This window comes from Salvelinus namaycush, chromosome 20 (assembly GCF_016432855.1).
Source record: "Salvelinus namaycush isolate Seneca chromosome 20, SaNama_1.0, whole genome shotgun sequence".
In the NCBI taxonomy this organism is placed as follows: domain Eukaryota; kingdom Metazoa; phylum Chordata; class Actinopteri; order Salmoniformes; family Salmonidae; genus Salvelinus; species Salvelinus namaycush.
In genome coordinates, this window is record NC_052326.1 from 41,040,430 (window position 1) to 41,068,219 (window position 27,790).

The 27,790-nt window shown below is 43.4% G+C and overlaps 1 protein-coding gene across 1 annotated transcript in view; it reads right to left on the reverse strand.

Moving 5' to 3' along the window:
- LOC120065363 (voltage-dependent L-type calcium channel subunit alpha-1D-like) overlaps positions 1-27,790 on the reverse strand; it is a 138,363-nt gene that overhangs the window by 66,724 nt on the left and 43,849 nt on the right. The window contains exons 5-12 of the mRNA XM_039016296.1: positions 23,410-23,615; positions 17,696-17,848; positions 17,350-17,546; positions 16,825-16,928; positions 10,707-10,879; positions 4,647-4,724; positions 1,302-1,389; positions 948-974 (exon numbers count right to left, since the gene is read on the reverse strand). Of these exons, the coding sequence (XP_038872224.1) occupies positions 948-974; positions 1,302-1,389; positions 4,647-4,724; positions 10,707-10,879; positions 16,825-16,928; positions 17,350-17,546; positions 17,696-17,848; positions 23,410-23,615 (1,026 nt within the window). The remainder of the gene's footprint in view (positions 1-947; positions 975-1,301; positions 1,390-4,646; positions 4,725-10,706; positions 10,880-16,824; positions 16,929-17,349; positions 17,547-17,695; positions 17,849-23,409; positions 23,616-27,790) is intronic.

Genomic DNA, 27,790 nt, shown 5'->3' on the forward strand with positions numbered 1-27,790 from the left:
GTTCCTCCTGCTCCTCCTTGCACAAAGGCGGAGGTAGCGGTCCTGCTGCTGGGTTGTTGCCCTCCTACGGCCTCCTCCACATCTCCTGATGTACTGGCCTGTCTCCTGGTAGCGCCTCCATGCTCTGGACACTACGCTGACAGACACAGCAAACCTTCTTGCCACAGCTCGCATTGATGTGCCATCCTGGATGAACTGCACTACCTGAGCCACTTGTGTGGGTTGTAGACTCCGTCTCATGCTACCACTAGAGTGAAAGCACCGCCAGCATTCAAAAGTGACCAAAACATCAGCCAGGAAGCATAGGAACTGAGAAGTGGTCTGTGGTCACCACCTGCAGAACCACTCCTTTATTGGGGGTGTCTTGCTAATTGCCTATAATTTCCACCTTTTGTCTATTCCATTTGCACAACAGCATGTGAAATTTATTGTCAATCAGTGTTGCTTCCTAAGTGGGCAGTTTGATTTCACAGAAGTATGATTGACTTGGAGTTACATTGTGTTGTTTAAGTGTTCCCTTTATTTTTTTGAGCAGTGTATATAAAGAGGGGGTGTAGGCAGGCACTGCGTTCAAAGAATATTAGAAGAAAACTTGGGAAAGAGAAGTCAATGAACTTTGAAAGAAATTTGGGAGAGGGAGAGAGCAGCATAGCATGCAGCATAAATCACAAAGTATAAGGCTCCAGCACCTCCAGTTCCTCCCGATGCCCCAGATTATATGCTGACATGTTTAAAGGGGAGTTGGAGTTGATTTATTACCTGCAGACTCATTAAAGCTGACTCCAGAGAACAGAACAGCACATACAGTAGAGAAACCTAAAGCAAGCATTTATCTACAGAAATAACAGACGTCACTACTTCATACAGAAATACAAAACTTTTACTGTACAGACTGCTGCTGCATGCGTCGAGCAAGGACACATGCGAGGTAAGGTGATTTCACTGACCTGAACTTTGACTTTGAAATTTTTTGACTGGAAAAATCAAAACGTTTATAATAGATGTCAGTTTACCTTGCTGACTGCAGGTTATTCATAAATGTTGTACAAAGCCACATAGCCTATGTGCAACATGAGTGGTCAACCAAACAAACGTATTTATTAAAGCTTGTTTTACATCAGCAGTTGTCCAAACAGGATAGATAGAGATAAAGATAGATAAAGATAGATAAAGCACACAATAGTTCACTCAGGTGACAGAGGTTGTGTTTCTGTAATGAATGTGGTAGTTTCTATGATATCGCAGGTTGTGTTCTATGGTACGGAACTGCAGATGTGGTTCTAGTCTGGGGGAGTTCTCACCAAAAAGGTCCACAGCACGGTGTCTTCACCTCATCCTCGGTCACGTTCTCTGTGTTCACCGACTCCGTCTCACTGGCTGGCATACTCGCTGCAGTGGCAAACAGAGTACTCATCATACACACACACAGAACCCCATGTATAACACACCGTACATGTCACGCACACACACCTCAAACGTACAGTACACATTCAGACCCACGGTACCACAGCAGAGTCAAACACATCCCAGAGAAAATAAACCTCATTCATCAAAGAAAGAAAGAATGTTCAGCATCACTGCAGGAATTTCTAAGAAATCCCTTTTCTCAACAAAAAAAAAAAGCACAAATTCAGTTCGAAAGGACGATACCTCACAAAACCAAATCCATGTGCAACAAAAGAGACAGAAGAAAGTCTGTAAAGTGGGCAGATAGAAAAACAAGAAAAACAAGAAAGAAAGAAACAACTATAGGGTTTGTGTTTATTTTATATCCCCTGGAAAGTATGACAATGTGATAGGATGTCTCTTCATCGTAAAAACTACTGGCTTCTAGTACCTTATTAACTTACTATGAATTAATAAACTAACTGCCATCATAAGCGTTACTAGTATGGTCATTGTAATCCTCACTATGACTTAACATAATGAGTTAGAGATGTGGGGACAGAGGGGAGTTAGAGGACGGGACAGCTGCTATGTCTGAGGGCTCTCTGATGCAGTGGAGGAGTACAGGATGAAGAAAGAGGATGCTCCTTTAAACAGCCATATTAGACAAAAAAATAAAGTATTACTTTAAAATATTAGTCACAAAACACTACATACTAAAATATTAGACTTAAAACACTAGATACGGCACTGACTTTCCCCCCCAAAAAATTACGTTACAGCCTTATTCTAAAATTGATTAAATCGTTTTTTTCCTCCTCATCAATCTACACATAATACCCCATAATAACAAACCAAAAACAGGTTTTAAGATTTTTGTTAATTTATCAAAAAAATAAGTATTCAGACCCTTGACTCAGTACTTTGTTGAAGCACCTATGGCAGCGATTACAGCATCGAGTATTTGTGGGTATGACGCTACAAGCTTGGCACACCTGTATTTGGGGAGTTTCTTCCATTCTTCTCTGCAGATCCTCTCATGGTCTCTCAGGTTGGATGGGGAGCGTTGCTGCACAGCTATTTTCAGAATTCTCCTGAGCTGTTAGATCGGGTTCAAGTCTGGGCTCTGGCTGGGCCACTCAAGGATATTCAGAGACTTGTCCCGAAGCCACTCCTACGTTGTCTTGGCTGTGTGCTTAGGGTCTTTGTCATGTTGGATGGTGAACCTTCGCCCCAGTCTGAGGACCTGAGCGCTTTGGAGCAGGTTTTCATCAAGGATCTCTCTGTACTTTGCTCTATTCATCTTTGCCTCGATCCTAACGAGTCTCCCAGTCCCTGTCGCTGAAAAACATCCCCACTCCAAGTGGGCTGTCATGTGCATTTTACTGAGGAGTGGCTTCCGTCTGGCCACTCTACCATAAAGGCCTGATTGGTGGAGTGCTGCAGAGATGGTTGTCCTTCTGGAAGGTTCTCCCATCTCCATAGAAGAGAGTGACCACCAGGTTCTTGGTCACCTCCCTGACCAAGGCCCTTCTCCCCTGATTGCTCAGTTTGGCCGTGCAGCCAGCTCTAGGAAGAGTCTTGGTAGTTCAAAACGTCTTCCATTTAAGAATGATCGAGGCACTGTGTTCTTGGGGACCTTCAATGCTGCAGAATTGTTTTGGTTCCCTTCGCCAGATATGTGCCTCAACACAATCCTGTCTCAGAGCTCTCGACATTTCCTTCAACCTCATGGCTTGTTTTTTTTATATATTTTTTTTAATTGAACCTTTATTTAACTAGGCAAGTCAGTTAAGAACAAATTCTTATTTACAATGATGGCCTACCAGGGAACAGTGGGTTAACTGCCTTGTTCAGGGGCATAACGACAGATTTTTACTTTGTCAGCTCGGGGATTCGATCCAGAAACCTTTCAGTTACTGGCCCCTTTCAGTTACTGGCCTCTGGTTTTTGCTCTGACATGCACTGTCAACTGTGGGACCTTATATAGACATATCTGTCCCTGTCCAATCAATTGAATTTACCACAGGTGGACTCCAATCAAGTTGTAGAAACATATCAAGGATGCACTTGAGCTCAATTTCAAGTCTCATAAAGGGTCTGAATACTTTTATTTCTGTGTTTTATTTTTAATACATATATTTTCAAAAACCTGTTTTCACTTTATCATTATGGGGTATTGTATGTAGATTTCTGAGAAATTTTGTTTATTTAATCCATTTTAGAATAAGGCTGTAACGTAACAAAATGTGGAAAAAGTCAAGCTGTCTGAATACTTTACGAAGACACTGTACTACTCTAAAATATTAGACTCTTAAAATATTCTCTAAATACTTTGGGAGAAATTCTGTAATATGAGAAGACTGCTGCTAAGACTGTGTGAAAAGAAACAAAGCTACAACTTTTATGTGAGACCACAGCCTGTTTGTGCGAGGTTACGAGGTTTGTGTGAAAGCGTTCTCTTTGACTCTTGAGTCCTCCGACAGCTCTCTCTCTCTTTCTCAATACTGCTGACTGCTGGATGTAGTGATCTTCGTTTAGCCCCGTTTTCCTATTCACACTGAGCCCCTAGCCTAGCTGATTTAACCGGGCTGCGCATGGAGAGAGAGAGAGAGAGAGAGAGAGGGAGAGAAGTTGAGTGCCTGGTATCAACCAGAGCAGTATGTATCCCCATTATGCTGCCTGGTGCTCCTCATGTGACTCCACTCACAGGGGATGAGAGAGTCTGGGCTCATTGAGTCAGAAACAGCAGGAGACGGCCTGCAGGGAGAGGCTTTATCAAACACAGAAAGAACACAAAAGGAAAAGCAAGACTGAAAAGATAGTGATGCTCAAACAGAATGGTCAATCACAATAGCAAAGCACAAGCAGGGCGATTAGGCTGCACACATTATGCTACAGACATTAGGCTACAGACATTAGGCTACAGACATTAGGCTACAGACATTAGGCTACAGACATTAGGCTGCACACATTATGCTACAGACATTAGGCTACAGACATTATGCTACAGACATTAGGCTGCAGACATTATGCTGCAGAGATTAGGCTGCAGACATTAGGCTGCAGACATTATGCTGCAGACATTAGGCTGCAGACACACAGAGGTGTATACGCAGACACACCCAAACAAACAAATACATACAGAAACACACAAGCTCACGCAAGCACGCGCAATCACCCACCCACACACAAGCTTGCTCACGCACACACGCACACTCAGACTTTTTCAATGTGGAAGGGAAGACCAGGGGATTTACCATGAGTGTCGGAGGACTGGCTGAACCACCCAAACCTGCTTCCTTTCTTCTTCTCTGTGAGGTCAGCCAGAGTCACCCCTTCATGTTTAATGCATGCAAGCCCATGCATTCAGACAGCAGATGGCACAGCAGAGAAACATGGGGAGGAGAATGGGCCTCTATCAAGATAGGTTAGAGCAGCACAGTAACAATGCACAACAACAACAACAACAACCGTAACAGCAACAATAATAGTAGGGTCGTTCCACCAATTCGGTGCCTTTCAAGAAGTGTAACTTGGTAAAAAAAAAACGCTTGATTTCACCTACTTTTAACATACTGTCATAAAGAGCACATGTTCAACTTCATAAAAACACATCTCAATGAGATAGTAAGTGGCTATTAAAACTTCAGATGGCTGCAGGGGCAGTATTGAGTAGCTTGGATGAAAGGTGCACAGAGGTGCCCAGAGTAAACTGCCTGCTCCTCATGTCCCAGTTGCTAATATATGTATATTATTATTCGTATTGGATAGAAAACACTCTGAAGTTTCTAAAACTGTTTGAATTATGTCTGTGAGTATAACAGAACTCATATGGCAGGCAAAAACCTGAGAAGTTCCACTTCCTGTTTGAATTTTTTCTGAGGTGGCAGATTTTCAACAAAGCTCTCATTGAAATTACAGCGAGATATTGATGAGTTTTCACTTCCTATGGCTTCCACTAGATGTCAACAGTCAATAGAACTTTGTCTGATGACTCTAATGTGAAGGGGGGCCGAAGGAGACAGGAATTAGTCAGGTCTGCCACGAGCTGACCATGCTTTCACATGCGCATTCACATGAGGAGGACCTCCGTTCCACCGCTCTTCTGAAGTCAATCTAATTCTCCGGTTGGAACGTTATTCAAGATGTATGTTAACAACATTCTAAAGATTGATTCAGTACATCGTTTGACATGTTTCTACTGACTGTTACGGAACTTTTGGACATTTCGTCACGTTATAGTGGACGCGCTTTGTGACTTTGGAATTGTTTACCAAAAGCGCTAACCAAAGTAGCTAATTGGACATAAATAACGGACATTATCGAACAAATCATTCTAATGAAGTTCATCAAAGGTAAGGAAACATTTATCATGTATTTTCTAGTTTCTGTTGACCCCAACATGGCGGCTAATTTGGCTCTTGTTCTGAGCTCCGTCTCAGATTATTGCATGATTTGCTTTTTCCGTAAAGTTTTTTTGAAATCTGACACAGCGGTTCCCTTAAGGAGAGGTATATCTATAATTCCATGTGTATAACTTGTATTATTTATTATAACTTGTATTATTTATTACATTTATGATGAGTATTTCTGTTGAAACGATGTGGCTATGCAAAATCACTTGATAGTGAATGTAACGCGCCAATGTAAACTCAGATTTTTTGTTATAAATATGAACTTTATCAAACAAAACATGCATGTATTGTGTAACATGAAGTCCTATGAGTGTCATCTGATGAAGATAATCAAAGGTTAGTGATTCATTTTATCTCTATTTCTGCTTTTTCTGACTGCTATCTTTCGCTGAAAAATGGCTGTGCTTATTGTGGTTTGGTGGTGACCTAACTTAAGGGCCAAATAACGTAACAGGTTTAAATCTGTTCAGCCATAACTCCCGTTGTGACCGGGGGAATGGAAGCTTGTTGTGTGCAACTGGGAGGGTCAATAGAATGCAAGAAAATTCATTGTTAAAAAATTTCTAGCCTGTCTATGGGTGACTAGGGTTGACTTTTTATGTTCAACCTGCTTATTTTTACACCACAAAACACCAGAAAATTGCCAAAAAGAGCAGAACCAGCTCACTTGCTTTTCCGTATGATTTGACTATTAGATGTTCAATGAATTTAGGATTATTTATTTTTTTACTAATAGTTTCACCCTATTAAAAATGAGATTTCAGTTCACGTAACAGGGTTGACCTTAAAATGAGGGACAGATGTAAATTAAACACAAATTACATGACATAAATAATAATCTTCAGAAATGACATTGTCAAAGCAACAAAATAACAAGAGCTTTACAATGATGGTGTAACTTTTGGAATTAAGTGGGTTAAAATCTTTCTAGAAGTGGCACAGGGTTGATGGAGGAACATGTCAAAACGCTGAATTTTACAAGCATTTAGCAAGCCTTTATTCAAATAAAAAATCTGCTTTATTAAATTCTCAATGTGGTCTATATTAAAGGGCACTTCATTTAATATAACAGGTTTTTAAAAATCAATATTTGTGCACAATTTCTACTTAAAGGCACGCTTTTCGTGGAACGACCCAGTACAGCTGGCAACAGCGACACTGACTGACAACACCAGCACCACTGACACCAGTAGCATGGACTGTAGTAGACACTGAAGAGGAGCAGAAGAGGAAGATGGACAACTGTTAGTCACATGACAGGAAGCTAGCACCTGCAGGCCGGAGGGGAGGGGGGGGGTCATACAGAACAGTACAGTACAGTTGCTCTAGAGTCTATACCTACATGCTGCAATGCAAATTAACAGCATTCACATCCACACTAAGTGTACAAAGCATTAAGAACACCTTCCTAAAAGCGTTCCACAGGGATGCTGGCCCATGTTGACTCCAATGCTTCCCACAGTTGTGTCAAGTTGGCTGGATGTCCTTTAGGTGGTGGACTATTCTTGATACACACACAAACTGTTGAGCATGAAAAACCCAGCAGCATTGCAGCTCTTGACACAAACCGGTGCGCCTGGCACCTACTACCATACCCCGTTCAAAGGCACTTAAATATTTTGATCTTGCCCATTCACCCTCTGAATGCCACACATACACAATCCATGTCTCAATTGTCCCAAGTCTTAAAAATCCTGTCTCCTCCCCTTCATCTACACTGATTGAAGTGGATTTAACAAGTGACATCAATAAGGGATCATAGCTTTGACCTGAATTTCACCTGGAATTATAATTTTTTATTATACTTTTTAGTTTGCAAAAAAGGCATTTCACTGTACTTGTGCATGTGACATTAAAACTTGAAACTTTATTCACCTGGTCAGTCAATTTCATGGAAAGAGCAGGTGTTCTTAATGTTTTGTACACTCAGTGTATATGTTACTATACAGTCTCTCATGTCATGCCCGGGTACGGTGATAGACACAGAAAAGCCAGGGTGATGCATTTCACAAGTTGGCATCGCCGAGAGATCCATGTTATTATAACCCTTGACCTTTAACCCCAACCTTCAGCCTAGTGCCAAGCATTCTGAGCACTAGAAAGATCTCTTCTGAGACCCCTACATACTGAAGATGCTACTCCTACCATACATATCTCCTATCATGTTCCTATCCAGTTACTAGTTATGTTAACTGTGTGTAAATGGAGGCAGTGGTGATAATCCTGTGGTAATCCTTTACTTGCTTTAGTATTCTATTCTTGACTATAATTTAATATACATTACCTTACTTGGTTTGAAGGTTCAATTACTAAATCCCCATCCCCCCAGGATTTCACAGGGATTTTTTGTGATATTTGCAGGTAAAAATACTTGATTTTGCCGCAGCAATTTTGAAATTTTTTATGGGAAAATGTAATTATTTTGTCCAATTTGTCACGAAAATGCAATGACGAGGCAAAAACTTTGATGACGCATGGCTTGATTGAACCATATTCTGCGGTAAATGTGCGGTGATTGGTTGAACTTGCGGGCCCTCTTTTTGTTCTGCGGTGGTGGGTCAGTTATATGCGATAATATTGGGATGATTTTACTGTTTTACGTGGCAATACTGCAGTGATTTGTCAAATTTGCAAGTCCTCGCATAATATGCAGGGAATTGTTGATTCTGCAAAAACAATTGTGATAACAGCATAGCAGAATCCTGGAGGGATTGAAATACAGTTATTGACAATAGAACGATAAATGTCTAAGTAAAACAGTATATTTGGAAGCATGGCAAAGATGCTTGACTAAATCTACATACTTGGTAAACAGGAGAGGGACTCTGACCGTACTGAAACTCTGGAGTTTGGAGAGAATACAGGAGAGATGTGGCTTTAAACTAAATCAGTGAAAGAGGTTGTGATTCTAATCTAGAGCTCAGTACTTTCTAGGGGAAGGAGACTGGAGACTGAGAGATAGTGTAGTGGTGTAGTGCTGCTCTCTGGTTCATAGGAAGGGATGGTGAAGAGAAATATACTGTACTAAAGCTGTATGGAGGGGCAGTAACAGTATCTGGTTGACAGGTAGGGAGGGTACAGTACTAAAGCTGTATGGAGGGGCAGTAACAGTATCTGGTTGACAGGTAGGGAGGGTACAGTACTAAAGCTGTATGGAGGGGCAGTAACAGTATCTGGTTGACATGTAGGGAGGGTACAGTACTAAAGCTGTATGGAGGGGCAGTAGCAGTATCTGGTTGACAGGTAGGGAGGGTACAGTACTAAAGCTGTATGGAGGGGCAGTAACAGTATCTGGTTGACAGGTAGGGAGGGTACAGTACTAAAGCTGTATGGAGGGGCAGTAACAGTATCTGGTTGACAGGTAGGGAGGGTACAGTACTAAAGCTGTATGGAGGGGCAGTAACAGTATCTGGTTGACAGGTAGGGAGGGTACAGTACTAAAGCTGTATGGAGGGGCAGTAACAGTATCTGGTTGACAGGTAGGGAGGGTACAGTACTAAAGCTGTATGGAGGGGCAGTAACAGTATCTGGTTGACATGTAGGGAGGGTACAGTACTAAAGCTGTATGGAGGGGCAGTAACAGTATCTGGTTGACAGGTAGGGAGGGTACAGTACTAAAGCTGTATGGAGGGGCAGTAACAGTATCTGGTTGACATGTAGGGAGGGTACAGTACTAAAGCTGTATGGAGGGGCAGTAACAGTATCTGGTTGACAGGTAGGGAGGGTACAGTACTAAAGCTGTATGGAGGGGCAGTAACAGTATCTGGTTGACAGGTAGGGAGGGTACAGTACTAAAGCTGTATGGAGGGGCAGTAACAGTTTGCTGTTCTGTTCTGCATCATGTGCTACTTATATAAAGAGGATTTGGATTACAGTCTTTCTTCTGCTCAAGTAATATGATTTATCCCTTTTTTCCCTTCTCAGACTAACTCAACTGGAGCTCCACTAACATGACTATGGTGTGAACTGAGGAAGGCTGTATACTGCACCTCATAAACCTGACAGAGATACTCTTTAGAGTCATAACAATAGTTGACAACAATATTGGAAACATTGCTGATTACAAGATATAGTGGTTAATATAGTTGTACATGTAGGAGTGTGTGTGTCTATGTGTCTAGACAGAGAGAGTGAGAGAGTGTAATCACCTGACTCACAGCGCAGCCGTGACACAGATTATGTGTGTAATCTTTTTTTTTAAAACAACCTTGATCTTTTGGCTTCATCTCCCTACACTGACCTACATTACAGGGGACTCTGGCTCACCAAATCTATATTATCTGCTTAGCTGTGTGTGTGTGGTGTGTGTAGTACTTTAGTGTGTGTGTGTGTGTGTGTGTGTGTGTGTGTGTGTGTGTGTGTGTGTGTGTGTGTGTGTGTGTGTGTGTGTGTGTGTGTGTGTGTGTTTTGGGATAGTGTGTATGTTTTGGGGTAGTGTGTATGTTTTGGGATAGTGTGTATGTTTTGGGGTAGTGTGTGTTTTAGGATAGAGTGTATGTTTTGGGGTAGTGTGTATGTTTTGGGGTAGTGTGTGTTTTGGGGTAGTGTGTATGTTTTGGGGTAGTGTGTGTTTTGGGGTAGTGTGTGTTTTGGGGTAGTGTGTATGTTTTGGGGTAGTGTGTGTTTTAGGATAGTGTGTATGTTTTGGGGTAGTGTGTGTTTTAAGAAAGGGTGTATGTTTTGGGGTAGTGTGTATGTTTTGGGATAGTGTGTATGTTTTGGGGTAGTGTGTGTTTTAGGATAGTGTGTATGTTTTGGGGTAGTGTGTGTTTTAAGATAGGGTGTATGTTTTTGGGTAGTGTGTGATTTAGGGTGGCGTGTAGTGTGCGGTTTGTGTGTGCACATGTTTGTGTGTGTGTGTGTTTTAGGGTAGTATGTGTGTGTATGTTGTAGGGTGCTTACGGTTGCGTTTTCCCTCCTCGTTGCCCTCCTCGTCCTCGTTCTCTGGGTCGATGTCTTCAGCCTGTGTGATCCAGTCCAGATAACCCTTCAGATCCTCCTCCAGCTGCTGCTTCTCTCTCAGCTTCTGGAAGTCTCCTCTGGCCTTGGCCTTCTCTCTCTCCTTGGAAAACTCTCTGTGGGCACAGACACACACAGAAGCAAGCACACACATGCAACCACACACACGCACGCACGCAGGCAGGCACGCAGAATGCACCCACGTTAGTGAATGCATACATAACATACAAACACACAAATGCGCCACACGCAAAATCACACACAAAACACATGCTCAGACTCAGTAACGCCTCACCACACAATTTGTATACAAAATGTAATACAGTTCATACTGAATGGGCAATGAGTGCTCAATCCAACTGTGACCTTCAGACAGTCAACATGATGACAATATGATACCAATGCATGGCTGTGTATCCAGTTCCTAACAGTATAACACATCAATACACTGGAGAACTGCTCTTTCTATTATATCACTGTCGCAAATGGCACCCTCTTCCCTATATAGTGCACTACTTTTGACCTCTGATTGCCTGTGTAGTCTTCCTAACCCTAGTCTAGCCACTGGATGGGGACGGACACCTTTCAATAACAACAGAACATCAATATGATGCAGAGATAGACCAATGGGGGGAGTGGTTACTGGCATGTACTCAGAATGTTATACTATTTTCACACAGGAATCAGAAACACACACAAAACCACATGCAAGCTGATGACCACTGGCCAATATTGTGGGTGGAATAGCTTCAGGGAAACGTTCAGTCATTCAAATGAGCGGGTAACACAGTGATGCCATCACTTTGGAATTAAGCACGCATCAAACAATTGTGGTTGTCAAAATGTTCCCAGAGGATTGTGTTCACAAAGGTCTACAAATACACTACAATAGAACATCTCAATGATATTCCTAGAACATTTTGGAAACCAAAAGATGTACGATGGAGTGCCTATAATATGCTATGAATGTGAAAATATAACATGTAGACATATTTTAAATGAATATGTCAATTTGTAAAAACAAACATTCCTTTAGCTGTTTTGTTTTGCCCAGTGGGTCTTGTTGCTACGTAAATTGCTACTTGAATAATCAGTCCCACTCATAGCATATTACAGTATGACATATTAATTACTATAATCATCTACAATTACTGAATGTCAAACTTAATTGGAACCGTAATATAATTTTCTCTTAAATGACCTTCCGCGAATACATCTGAAGAAAAAATAAAAAATCATAGAGAGAGAGAGTCATAACCTAGTGAGAAGAACCTTCAGGGAACATTAAAAGAACCATCAGGGAACATTGCCAACCGCCAACAGACCCCGCTAAGAAAGAACACACATCCTCAGAGTGCTGCTAGCCATAGAGTAGTGCAGGGGTCTCTAGCTCTGTTCCTGGAGAGCTACCCTCCTCTAGGTTTTCAGCCCTGGTGTAGTGAGAATTATAAACCGGTATTTTGGCTCATAGATGCTGATTAGCTGAAATACGTGGTCTATCAGACATTATAAACTGGGTGGTTCGAGCCCAGCTTTCAGCTGATTGGCTGAAAGCTGTGGTATATGAGACCGTATACCATGGGTATGACAAAACATGTATTTTTACTCTTCTAACTACGTTGGTAACCAGATTATAACAGCAATAACGCACCTTAGGGGTTTGTAGTATACGGCCAATATACCACGGCTAAGTCTGCGTTACGTCAATCCTAAGAAGCCATGGTATATTGGTCATATACCACACCCAGTCGGGCCTTATTGCTTGAATATACCACGGGTATGATGCAAAACTACTTTACTGTTTACTGTTCTAATTACGCTGGTGACATGTATATAACAGCAGTAAGGTACCTTGGGAGTTTGTGGTATATGGCTAATGTACCACGGCTAAGGGCTGTATCCAGGCACTCTGTGTTGCGTCATGCTATTAACAGCCCTTAGCCGTGGTATATTGGTCATATACCACGCGTTATTGCTTAATTATGAACTAACACCCCACCTCCACTAACACTTCCTCCCCAAAGCAGGGGAATGGAAGCAGCAGTACACTGGGTTGATGCATTAGGAGAGAGAGAGAGAGCGAGAGAGAGAGAGAGAGAGAGAGAGAGAGAGAGAGAGAGAGAGAGAGAGAGAGAGAGAGAGAGAGAGAGAGAGAGAGATTAGGAAGTGAGGCTGAGGAGGGAGTGAAGGGCAAGGAATGAGATCAATTTATCTCTCAGAAAGTTGGGAGGATGGTGGTGATGACAGAGGTGGGGGGAAACGGCTCCCTTTGCTATAGGTTGTTGAGACGAGGAAACACAACGCAAAATGAGTGAGAGGTCAACAAAGGTTATACTGGTGGTGGCCAGGGCAGTAAACAGCGTCAGTCAGAATTATATATCAAAATGGAATACTGTATTACCAGTGACTGAGTATTTCCATCTCTGTTTCCCTGAGACTTTCTCACCATTCCCCAACACCACACACTGCAAGCCACACCATTGTCTGTCCTTACCTCACCGCGCACAGCAAACACAATGCACACAGCGCACACACACAGCCCACACCCCACTGCAGAGCACTCGGCACCCAGCACACAGCCCCCACCAACTCTTACCCACTCAGAACACCCAGCACACAGCCCCCACCACCTCTTACCCACTCAGAACACCCAGCACACAGCCCCCACCACCTCTGACCCACTCAGAACACCCAGCACACAGTCCCCACCACCTCTTACCCACTCAGAACACCCAGCACACAGCCCCTCCACCTCTGACCCACTCAGAACACCCAGCACACAGCCCCCACCACCTCTTACCCACTCAGAACACCCAGCACACAGTCCCCACCACCTCTTACCCACTCAGAACACCCAGCACACAGTCCCCACCACCTCTTACCCACTCAGAACACCCAGCACACAGCCCCCACCACCTCCGACCCACTCAGAACACCCAGCACACAGCCCCTCCACCTCTGACCCACTCAGAACACCCAGCACACAGTCCCCACCACCTCTGACCCACTCAGAACACCCAGCACACAGCCCCCACCACCTCTGACCCACTCAGAACACCCAGCACACAGCCCCCACCACCTCTGACCCACTCAGAACACCCAGCACACAGCCCCCTCCACCTCTGACCCACTCAGAACACCCAGCACACAGCCCCCTCCACCTCTGACCCACTCAGAACACCCAGCACACAGCCCCCTCCACCTCTTACCCACTCAGAACACCCAGCACACAGTCCCCACCACCTCTGACCCACTCAGAACACCCAGCACACAGCCCCCTCCACCTCTGACCCACTCAGAACACCCAGCACACAGCCCCCTCCACCTCTTACCCACTCAGAACACCCAGCACACAGTCCCCACCACCTCTTACCCACTCAGAACACCCAGCACACAGTCCCCACCACCTCTTACCCACTCAGAACACCCAGCACACAGCCCCCACCACCTCTTACCCACTCAGAACACCCAGCACACAGCCCCCACCACCTCTGACCCACTCAGAACACCCAGCACAGTCCCCACCACCTCTTACCCACTCAGAACACCCAGCACACAGCCCCCTCCACCTCTTACCCACTCAGAACACCCAGCACACAGTCCCCACCACCTCTTACCCACTCAGAACACCCAGCACACAGCCCCCTCCACCTCTTACCCACTCAGAACACCCAGCACACAGTCCCCACCACCTCTTACCCACTCAGAACACCCAGCACACAGCCCCCTCCACCTCTTACCCACTCAGAACACCCAGCACACAGTCCCCACCACCTCTTACCCACTCAGAACACCCAGCACACAGCCCCCTACACCTCTTACCCACTCAGAACACCCAGCACACAGTCCCCACCACCTCTTACCCACTCAGAACACCCAGCACACAGCCCCCTCCACCTCTGACCCACTCAGAACACCCAGCACACAGTCCCCACCACCTCTTACCCACTCAGAACACCCAGCACACAGTCCCCACCACCTCTTACCCACTCAGAACACCCAGCACACAGTCCCCACCACCTCTTACCCACTCAGAACACCCAGCACACAGTCCCCACCACCTCCGACCCACTCAGAACACCCAGCACACAGCCCCCACCACCTCTTACCCACTCAGAACACCCAGCACACAGCCCCCTCCACCTCTTACCCACTCAGAACACCCAGCACACAGTCCCCACCACCTCTTACCCACTCAGAACACCCAGCACACAGCCCCCTCCACCTCTTACCCACTCAGAACACCCAGCACACAGTCCCCACCACCTCTTACCCACTCAGAACACCCAGCACACAGTCCCCACCACCTCTTACCCACTCAGAACATCCAGCACACAGCCCCCACCACCTCTTACCCACTCAGAACACCCAGCACACAGCCCCCACCACCTCTGACCCACTCAGAACACCCAGCACAGTCCCCACCACCTCTTACCCACTCAGAACACCCAGCACACAGCCCCCTCCACCTCTTACCCACTCAGAACACCCAGCACACAGTCCCCACCACCTCTTACCCACTCAGAACACCCAGCACACAGCCCCCTCCACCTCTTACCCACTCAGAACACCCAGCACACAGTCCCCACCACCTCTTACCCACTCAGAACACCCAGCACACAGCCCCCTCCACCTCTTACCCACTCAGAACACCCAGCACACAGTCCCCACCACCTCTTACCCACTCAGAACACCCAGCACACAGCCCCCTACACCTCTTACCCACTCAGAACACCCAGCACACAGTCCCCACCACCTCTTACCCACTCAGAACACCCAGCACACAGCCCCCTCCACCTCTGACCCACTCAGAACACCCAGCACACAGTCCCCACCACCTCTTACCCACTCAGAACACCCAGCACACAGTCCCCACCACCTCTTACCCACTCAGAACACCCAGCACACAGTCCCCACCACCTCTTACCCACTCAGAACACCCAGCACACAGTCCCCACCACCTCCGACCCACTCAGAACACCCAGCACACAGTCCCCACCACCTCTTACCCACTCAGAACACCCAGCACACAGTCCCCACCACCTCTTACCCACTCAGAACACCCAGCACACAGCCCCCTCCACCTCTGACCCACTCAGAACACCCAGCACACAGTCCCCACCACCTCTTACCCACTCAGAACACCCAGCACACAGTCCCCACCACCTCTTACCCACTCAGAACACCCAGCACACAGTCCCCACCACCTCTGACCCACTCAGAACACCCAGCACACAGTCCCCACCACCTCTTACCCACTCAGAACACCCAGCACACAGTCCCCACCACCTCTTACCCACTCAGAACACCCAGCACACAGTCCCCACCACCTCTTACCCACTCAGAACACCCAGCACACAGCCCCCTCCACCTCTGACCCACTCAGAACACCCAGCACACAGCCCCCTCCACCTCTTACCCACTCAGAACACCCAGCACACAGTCCCCACCACCTCTTACCCACTCAGAACACCCAGCACACAGCCCCCTCCACCTCTTACCCACTCAGAACACCCAGCACAAGGTTAAGCACGAAAAAGGAGCCCAGAATGATCAGACTAACAAAGTAGATGGCGGGCGTTCCAAAGCCGATGGCGTCGTTCACCTGTTGGAGCCCAGAGCAGCAGGTTAACAGACAGACCTATAGATACAGACAGACAGATAGACAGGTAGGCAGACAGACAGGTAAGACAGGCAGGCAGAGAGAGACAGACAGGCAGACAGACATAGAGAGAGAGCCAGGTAGACAGACAGACAGGTAGATAGACAGACAGACAGACGGACAGACGGACGGTCGGACAGGTAGACAGATAGACAGGTAGACAGTCAGACAGACAGGCAGGCAGACATACGGACGGACGGACGGACGGACAGGTAGACAGATAGACAGGTGGACAGTTAATCAGACAGACAGACAGTCAGTCAGTCAGACAGACAGTCAGTCAGTCAGTCAGTCAGTCAGACAGACAGACAGACAGACAGACAGACAGACAGACAGACAGACAGACAGACAGACAGACAGACAGACAGACAGACAGACAGACAGACAGAGGTGTCTTACCCGCTCAACACTCCCAGAACCAGGTTTAGAACAAAGAAGGAGCCGAAGATGACAAGAGAAACAAAGTAGACCCATGGAAGCTCTAGACCCATAGCATCATTCATCTGGAGGAGCACCCGTCACCAAAGAGAGATGGGGAGAGAAGAAGAAGAAAGAGGGAAGGAAGAGAAAGAGAATAAAATGGATAGTCCGAGGTAGAGAAAGGTGAGAATAACTGTTTGCTAAGAATGCAAGATGAAAGGAAAAACCTTATATTTATATATAGGCATTTATATATAGTTTTACAGTTCAGAGTGATAAAAAAGGTGAGGGAAGGTTCTGGGACTCAGATATATAGAGAAATGCTTGACTGAATCTTTAACATTTAATTGTCAGTAACATCTAGGCCTAATGACTAATCTACTGACACACCAGCTTAGTCAAATTCTCAGAGGGAATGAGTGGGTCAAAGTTCATACAGAGACCGCACAGGGAGCACAGAGGGCACAGACTGAAATATGATATGAATGATAGGGAGGGCCTCACCCAGTAGAGGACGTCTGTCCAGCCCTCCATGGTGATGCACTGGAACACCGTCAACATGGCGAACAGGAAGTTGTCAAAGTTGGTGATGCCGTTGTTGGGGCCGTGCCAGCCCTCCCTGCACTCGGTGCCATTGATGGGACATTGGCGCCCGTGCCCTGAGATCGCACACGGAGCCGGGTCATCCTCCGCTATCATGCCTACAGAGAGGGGGGCGGGGAGAGAGAGAGAGAAACTGAGAGGGAGACTGAAATACAAATGCAATAGTCATGTACACACACACAGATGGTAAGATGCACATACACACACACACACACACACACACGCACGCATGCACGCACGCTCTTACCTGTGCTGGGGAAGAAGCAGGTAGCGTGCATTTTGCCAATGAAGAGCTCAAGGCCGATGATGGCGTAGATGATGATGACAAACAGGACCAGCAGGGCGATGTGGAGGAGAGGGACCATGGCTTTAATAATGGAGTTCAACACAACCTGTAAACCTACAGAGAGTCAAACATACAGGTTAGATAGGAAAGACATAGCTAGATGTGTGTGTGTGTGTGTGTGTGTGTGTGTGTGTGTGTGTGTGTGTGTGTGTGTGTGTGTGTGTGTGTGTGTGTGTGTGTGTGTGTGTGTGTGTGTGTGTGTGTGTGTGTGTTACAGTAATATTGTATGTGGTTGAATTGGTATTGGTCAGTTGAGGCTGGTGGGGAGGAGAAATGGGGAGGACGGCTCATTGGATCACCAATCCACTCATGTTATGAGGGTTTGTATGAAGTATGTGTGTGGGTATGTGGTTTGTGGTTTGTTTGTGAATGCACTTGTGTGCCTGTGCATATAATAAGGTTATTATAGTAAATGGTTATTATAGTAAAACTGAAACTAAAATAAAAACTAAAATGGAAAAATATTAAGAAAAACATTTGAAAAACTAAAACTATACTGAAACTATTAACTTTGACTGCAAAACTAACAAAAACAACAACAACAAAAAAAATAGTAAATTATGTTTATTATTATTATTATTTATTTTTTACTTTGGGCAAAAATGTTATGTTTTTTTTCTTCTGATGGGGCTTTGAAGCCTCTGAATCTGGTGGGTAAATGCTGCCAGTAGATGGCAATGTTTCAAATAGGCCTAGCTTGTTCATCACTATCACTAGCTATCAGTAGCTAAAAGGGAAGAAATTTGAGGGCGAGCGCGGAGTGTGAGCCTGAACACTAGGTGTGAACAATGGCGGCAGCAAACCCAACACCAGCAGTGGTCGGTCGCAAAAGGCAAAGCCCTGTATGGTTTCATGTGGGTTGTTGTTAACATACTGCCCAGATCTTCTAGTCTGGATGACCAGATGACAGGTCCAGAACGGCGATCCCCAAACCAGACATCCCCTGGCCATTCCTGTGGTGCTTTGCAGCTTCCAGAAAGCCTACCAAAGGTAAACCACCTGGGGGGACCGCAACAATGACCCACAACCAGGACAACTCACGGTCATTTTTATGTTGGTTTGCAACTTGCAGGATAATCGCAAGATTGAACCCAACAGAGGGGGACTGTCATGACTTTGCCCTGTTTGGTGAGGGTCATAAAACCCATTTTCTCTCTCCACCCCCACTGGTTTATGACCCCCCGATAAATACAGAAACTCTCTCTCTCCACTCTACAGAATGGACTTTTGGAAAGACCTTTGCTACCACAGAGAAAGACTCTACAGGATAGTAACATCAGAAAGTTGAACAATGAGACAATATTTCTGTAATGGAAGGGTCCGTTGGTACTTAAAGAATATGATGTCAGATCAGTCATTGTTTTGGTAGATTGTTACTGATGATAGGACCACGTAATTGTATCTTTGAAAGTCTACACATTCTAGTTATCAGATTTATTTCAAAATCTTGCAAAACATATGTGATTAAACATGAAACTATTTGTGAGAAGATAAAATGTGATTTTAGCTTCTAAATGAGAGAATTGTTTCATAAGTAAACTTATGCTCAATCAGTAACCCCACCCACGGGAGCACAGACATTGGTTAGAAGGATGAAACACGCCCCTTCTCCTCCCCAGTACAAAAGCCCCCGTAACGATCATTAACATTTAGTTCCAGAAATGTGAGGACTGCTGTCCTAATGTTTAGGTGGGCGAATTTCAACGTGGAGGTGACGATCATCACGTTGGAATTGTGAATTTCGACTAGACCAGCCAGAATACAGCACGAGCTGATTATGGCAACTTAGTATGAACTTTGAACTATTATTCACTAAAGAAGAAGTGATACATTCTCGACGTTGAGTTATCAGCTGCAGCTGTAAACGTACGTGGCCTAAGAAAGGACAGACAATCTCCTAAGAACGACAGTGTACTTCAACGTATCTGCTCTACAACACTACGACCAGAAAGATTATTCAAAGGACAATGGCGATCTCTGCTGGGCAAACCAGTCTTCCATCTTCGACCCATCTATCGAAGCGCAGCTCAGAGTAAACATATATCTTGCATTTTCCTTTTCCCGAATGAGCGGTTATTAGAATGCATAAGATTCTGTATTTACGGTAGCATAGCTTCTCAAGGTCCGATAGAGACCCAATTCCTTTGTCCCTCAGTCTTCCCGCTCTTTCATTCAAACCCAACCCCCTTCCTTTGTGTTATCAGCCATCACATCGGGTTAGTCCACTAGGGACTTTTCATGACATGATTAGTAATCGATGTATGATCTATCCTGTGTATATATATATATGTAATTCTGTGTGATTATTTAGGTATTTAGTAAATAAATAATTAAGCCAATTTGTGTATTGCTGATTCAACTTGTTAGCCAGGGTTCGTGCAGAAAACCAAGTACTTTACGACATTTTGAATGAGACTGAATAAGGTGACAATTAACAATTGACTGCTATTGATAAAAAAGATCTTCAGATCTTTAAGAGTTTATTCAGAAGACAGCAGCTCTATAAACACTCTTCTGTGGTGCCCCAGGTTATTAACTTCTTATGGCTGCAGGGGCAGTATTGAGTAGCTTGGATGAAAGGTGCACAGAGGTGCCCAGAGTAAACGGCCTGCTCCTCAGTCATAGTTGCTAATATATGCATAGTATTATTAGTATTGGATAGAAAACACTCTGAAGTTTCTAAAACTGTTTGAATTATGTTTGTGAGTATAACAGAACTCATATGGCAGGCAAAAACCTGAGAAGTTCCACTTCCTGTTTGGATTTTTTCTGAGGCTGGTAGATTTTCAACCAAGCTCCCATTGAAATTACAGCGAGATATGGATGAGTTTTCACTTCCTACGGCTTCCACTAGATGTCAACAGTCAATAGAATTTTGTCTGATGACTCTACTGTGAAGGGGGGCCGAAGGAGACAGGAATGAGTAACCACTGCCATGAGGTGACCACGCTTTCACCACGCGCATTCACGTGAGAGGCAGCTCCGTTCCATCGCTCAACTGAAGTCAATGTAATTCTCCGGTTGGAACGTTATTCAAGATGTATGTTAACAACATTCTAAAGATTGATTCAATACATCGTTTGACATGTTTCTACTGACTGTTACGGAACTTTTTGACATTTCGTCACGTTTTAGTGAACGCGCTTTGTGACTTTGGAATTGTTTACCAAATGCGCTAACCAAAGTAGCTAATTGGACATAAATAACGGACATTATCGAACAAATCAAGCATTTATTGTGGACCTGGGATTCCTGGGAGTGCATTGTGATGAAGATCATCAAAGGCAAGGGAATATTTATCATGTAATTTCTGGTTTCTGTTGACTCCAACATGGCGGCTAATTTGACTCTTGTTCTGAGCTCCGTCTCAGATTATTGCATGGTTTGCTTTTTCCGTAAAGGTTTTTTGAAATCTGACACAGCGGTTGCATTAAGGAGAGGTATATCTATAATTCCATGTGTATAACTTGTATTATCATCTACATTTATGATGAGTATTTCTGTTGAAACGATGTGGCTATGCACTATCAATGGATGTTTTTGGAACTAGTGAATGTAACGCGCCAATGTAAACTCAGATTTTTTGATATAAATATGAACTTTATCAAACAAAACATGCATGTATTGTGTAACATGAAGTCCTATGAGTGTCATCTGATGAAGATCATCAAAGGTTAGTGATTCATTTTAGCTATATTTCTGCTTTTTGTGACTGCCTTCTTTCGCTGGAAAAATGGCTGTGCTTATTGTGGTTTGGTGTGACCTAACATAATCGTTTGTAGTGCTTTCGCTGAAAAGCATATTTGAAATCGGACACTTTGGTGGGATTAACAACAAGATTCCCTTTAAAATGGTATAAGACACATGTATGTCTGAGGAATTTTAATTATGAGATTTCTGTTTTTTTAATTTGGCGCCCTGCACTTTCACTGGCTGTTGTCATATCGATCCCGTTACCGGGATTGCAGCCATAAGAAGTTTTAATGAGTTAATTGTTGCATGGTTTAATTCAATCACGTAATCAATTAAACGTTCGGTAATCGATTTGATAAAATAGCCTGTCATCTCATTTAATCATTCAGAGACACGACAATGGGATTGTTTTGAGTACATTGCTGGAAAGGACAAAAACAAGTGTATTGTAGTGTCAGGAGATGGCAGCGTATGTGGAACACATATAAAATGGAAAAACCCAATCATCTGAACAGCACACACAAAGAATTTCAGGATAAAGACAAAGTGAGACAGCCATTATTTTTGGGGGGGGGGGGTTCGGTCAGGATTCAACTTCTGGTATATTAGCAGTTTTAAAGCTAATTTCCTGCAACAAGAACAACAACAATAAAAAATCCACGTCTGCTACATTTTTTTTCCAACAAGAAGGGTGTGAATAGTTTTAACAGTCTGGGGTCGCAAGGTTTGTTACTATGCTGATAAAAACAATATCCATCCGGACCTTTGCCACCTAGGACATTTGTGTGACCGGACCTTCTGAAATAGCACTAAAACTGAATAAAAACGAGTAAATCAAGTATGAAAACTGAAAATAATCAGAATTTCAAATAAAAACCTCAAAACGAATTAAAAAATCACAAAACTATAATAACCTTGTCGTACAGTATGTAAACATGTGCATGCATGTGCATCTGGACAGAATGTCGAAGAGTCTTTTTTCATGGTTGTGAGGGAGACACACACACACACACACACACACACACACACACACACACACACACTCGCAGGAGAACTCATGTCTCTGGGGCATTGATTTGGACAGCCTGTTTTAAGAGAACATTCCAGAGGGGCTGCACACAGACCATATGGTCACACATTACTGTTAGTGTCTTCACCCCACAGACACATAGTCTGAGCTGAGAGAGAAACACTTTCTGTCATGGAGAGGAACGGCTGGGCTGGTTTGGGCTGGGGAGGGACAGTCAGGACAGAAGCAGACTTCTAATACATATGTAACTTTGGCACATTTTTCTCCAGAACAACATACAGTAAAGAAGTGTAGAGTAAACTTTTTCATTATGCGGATGTGGGATTCGAAGCCACAGGAATCAAACCTATCACCTTAACGTTCCTACTGTAGCGCAATTTTCCTAGCCACTGAACCATACATGACCACAGGGGGGGGGGGGGCATCAAGACAAAATGGTGGAGGAGACAAGATTGAGGAAGACTGAATTGAACCTTATAGAGGTAATGCCAGTTATATCAGGTCACAGTTTTCCGCAGTGTTATTTATTGGTGTGTGTTATGCAGTGACTTTCACAGGTTAACCTCTAGGTCAATAGAGGTTGCTGTGCCTGTTTCATCATGGGGGTCAAAAGTGAGAGGTCAGTCAGCACTCACAACAATAAACACAACACTGTATTCGTGTCAGACCTAGGTTGAAATACTATTTCAAATCTTTCAAATTTGCTTTAGCCTGCCTGGAGTGCCAGATGGATGGGGTTTGTACTCCTTGTAACTATTCTATTCCATTGTGTCAGGCAAGCCCAATCAAGCCCAGATAAAGTACTTGAAATGATCTCAAATAGTATTTGAACCCAGGTCTGGTCGGTGTTGTTGTGGGGTCAAAGGTGAAGGGTCAGATAGCAGTAACTCACTGGGCACTCCTGAGACCAGGCGTAGGGGTCGCAGTACACGGAAGGCTCGGAGGGCTTTGACGTCGAAGCCGCCCGACTTTCCCCCGTGGCCGTGCGCGGAGGGGTGGAGCGCTGCCGCCGCCGCCGCCGCCGCCGCACCCGCCTCTGCCTCCTCCTTCGTCTCTACAGAGTCTTTGGTCAAAAGCTCCAGGACAACACTGAACAGTCTGCAGAGAAACACCAGAGGAAACGTGTTACAGAAAACACATCAGAAAGAGAATGTTACAGGTAAAAAGCTCTAGGACAACACTGAACAGTCTGTATAGAATTACAGCAGAAAGAATGAGAATACGTTACAGGATTGGAGCTTTTGATTAAGGGCCCGAATCCATAAAGAGTCTCAGAGTAGGATCTAGGATCAGGTTCCCCCGGTTTATGCAATCTTATTCCTTATGATCTGAAAGGCAAAACTCATCCTAGACTTGGCGGCAGGTAGCCTAGTGGTTAGAGTGTTGGACCAGTAACCGAAAGGTTGCTAGATCAGCCCCGAGCTGACAAGGTAAAAATCTGTCGTTCTGCCCCTGAACAAGGCAGTTAACTCACTGTTTCTAGGCTCTCATTGTAAATAAGAATTTGTTCTAACTGACTTGCCTAGATAAATAAAGGTAAAACAAATACAAAATAAACTAGCAGTCCTACTCTGAGATGCTTTATAAATACAGGCCCAGACCAATACGCTAGAGATGCATACAGTTGGGCTGGTTAAAAAGTTCTGCTAGAAGTGGATGTAACTGCAACGTCTGGAGAAAAATGTTGAAATATTTCAGATTTCAAAGTTGACATATTATTGGGAAGGTGTGCTGTGGGATTATTTAAGGTACTCTTTACTCTTTTTTGTTGTTGTATTTTTTTAACTATTTTATATTCTTCCAGATACTCTTTACACTTCAGATCAAATGTTATTACACTGTTATTGTTAGATGATTGCAGACCAACTTGCTGCTAAACACAGTTTGTCACATTAACAATTTACCAATGCCGCAGCACAGGCATTTTGAAAAGTCACTTGTTTATGATACACCTGTACTGTAAGCTGCATGTATAGACAGCAGTCAAATATATCCACTATACATAGGTATCTACTGATACAGCAAATCACCATATGACTTTTAAGCTTCACACTGAATATAATATCTGTTTGTAAGATTGCAGTAACAAATGAATAAGAAGAACACAAGCTGAAAAATATAGCACAAATATATTGAACCCATGTACAAACTACATAGACAACAAAGACACAGCTCATTAAAACATGAATAAATCAACAAACATACACACACACACACAACAATACCAGGTGAAAATACAATGCAATACTGTAGTGTATGGGCTGAGTGAATAGTGAACATCCTATAGCAAAAAAAGAGTCCGCTTAATTCTAGTCAGTTAACCTGTCCTCACCTAGCCAATAGGACAAATTATCCCAGCACATCACGTCAAAGCTGGGCAGCAGAAGGCACTAAATGGGCTGAATGGAGCTGCCAATTGAGGCCTGGAGGGCCATAGAGGGTCATACTTCAGGGCTACAATCACAGACTGCTGCAGCAGCTGTAGCTAACTGATGTTGGACTGAATCAGAGTGGAAAAATTAACTGAGGTGTTTGACGTGTCACTCATCTGTTCACATGAATAGAATACCATCATAATAGAATAAAATACCAAAATAGAATATCATCAGAATAGAATAGAATACCAAAATAGAATATCATCAGAATAGAATAGAATACCAAAATAGAATATCATCAGAATAGAATAGAATACCAAAATAGAATACCATCAGAATAGAATAAAATACCAAAATAGAAAACCATCAGAATATAATAAAATACCAAAATAGAATACCATCAGAATAGAATAGAATACCAAAATAGAATACCATCAGAATAGAATAGAATACCAAATTATACAACAGGTGGGTCCTGAATGCTGATTGGTTAAAAGCGCATTCCACAAGGCTAAATCTATGACCTTAAAATGCCTATTTACTCTGTTCCATCTGACTGAGCAATCCACTGTCTCATCAACCCAGCCAAGCAATTTATAAACTTGATCTCCACTATAAAAGCATCTAGACATTATCTCACATTTCTTTTAGACTAACATTTAGTTTTCAACAGCAGAGATTTGTATAAACCTTGCTGTCTGTCTCACCGACATTTGCAACATTGTTTCAATATTCAAATTCGATCTCCAGCTGTCCCATACTAATGAACGTGTCGGGGTCGGGACGAGAGCGAGAGAGAGGCAGGCAGCGATTCTCAGCCAGTCGAAATCATGAATCAGCTGGCATAATTTTTTATAGATATATACAAAGAAATGTCATTTGAAAAAAGGTGAAACAAAGCAAAGTGCAGCTAGTTTGCAGTCTTTCCAGCTTCAGTTTGAAGTGATTGTGTTAGCTGTGTTGTTGGCTAGCTCCTCTGAACAACAGTGTCCTGACGAGAGAGCACATGTTCTATGCCAAGCGAAATCAAGCCTCATTAACTCATTGTTATGGATGTATCCAAATAAATGTCACTAGAAAACAGCTTAAACAAATGCAGCTACTGTTGTTATTCTGGCTGCACTGTTTGACGTGACTAAGTTAGCCATAGTTGGCTAGCTAGCAAGCAAGGGATTAGAACATTGCCAGCCAGTATGGCAATGGAACATTTAGAACGAAAGACTGGGTCGCGTCCATAAATACAGAACAAAAAGACTGAACGACTGGGTCGCTTCTCTGGCAATCAAACCAATAGAATGAACAACCAGCCGGCTTGGGTAGCAACCCTAGATTTGTTTTGGGATTATACCTTGTGGAAGGATGAAATAATATGAATAGATTAATCAAAATAACGTTTCTAATTCAAATATGTCAATCATTATTTGAATATGTTGGTAACCAGTTGTATAAAAGTGATAATGCCCGAGAAGACAGTGTTTGGAGGATATATTGGCACAGCTTCTCTGGCATTATCACTTAAATAGAATACCATTTGAATAGAATAGAATACCAAAATAGAATACCATCAGAATAGAATAGAATACCAAAATAGAATACCATCAGAATAGAATAGAATACCAAAATAGAATACCATCAGAATATAATACCAAAATAGAATACCATCAGAATAGAATAGAATACCAAAATAGAATACCATCAGAATAGAATAGATTACCAAAATAGAATACCATCAGAATAGAATAGAATATAATAGAATACCAAAATAGAATACCATCAGAATAGAATAGAATACCAAAATAGAATACCATCAGAATAGAATAGAATACCAAAATAGAATACCATTAGAATAGAATAGAATACCAAAATAGAGCACCATTAGAGTAAAATAGAATAGAATACCAAAATAGAATACAATCAGAATAGAATAGAATACCAAAATAGAATACCATCAGAATAGAATAGAATACCAAAATAGAATACCATTAGAGTAAAATAGAATAGAATACCAAAATAGAATACCATTAGAATAGAATAGAATACCAAAATAGAATACCATCAGAATAGAATAGAATACCAAAATAGAACACCATTAGAGTAAAATAGAATAGAATACCAAAATAGAATACCATTAGAATAGAATAGAATACCAAAATAGAACACCATTAGAGTAAAATAGAATAGAATACCAAAATAGAATACCATTAGAATAGAATAGAATACCAAAATAGAATACCATCAGAATACAATACAATACCAAACTAGAATACCACTTTTATTATATACTGTATATTTACATTCTTGTAGAGTACTTTTGGTCTTTTTTTTAGAATTTAAGATTCTAAATGCTAATAATCATGTCAGATCCCAATGAAGCAATCTTACCATTTGATCTGACATCACATAGTTTGTGCGGTCCTTTGACCTGTGTGCAGTACTTCAAAGTGTCCAATTCAGTTGTGGGGATACTATACTTGTTTATTGACAGGATTTATCTCAGAGTGGCATTTCTATTATGATTTGGTAGCATGTGCATGTAGTCAGTCAGTCAGTCAGTCAGTCAGTCAGTCAGTCAGTCAGTCAGTCAGTCAGTCAGTCAGTCAGTCAGTCAGTCAGTCAGTCAGTCAGTCAGTCAGTCAGTCAGTCAGTCAGTCAGTCAGTCAGTCAGTCAGTCAGTCAGTCAGTCAGTCAGTCAGTCAGTCAGTCAGTCAGTCAGTCAGTCAGTCAGTCAGTCAGTCAGGTCAGTCAGTCAGTCAGTCAGTCAGTCAGTCAGTCAGTCAGTCAGTCAGTCAGTCAGTCAGTCAGTCAGTCAGTCAGTCAGTCAGTCAGTCAGTCAGTCAGTCAGTCAGTCAGTCAGTCAGTCAGTCAGTCAGTCAGTCAGTCAGTCAGTCAGTCAGTCAG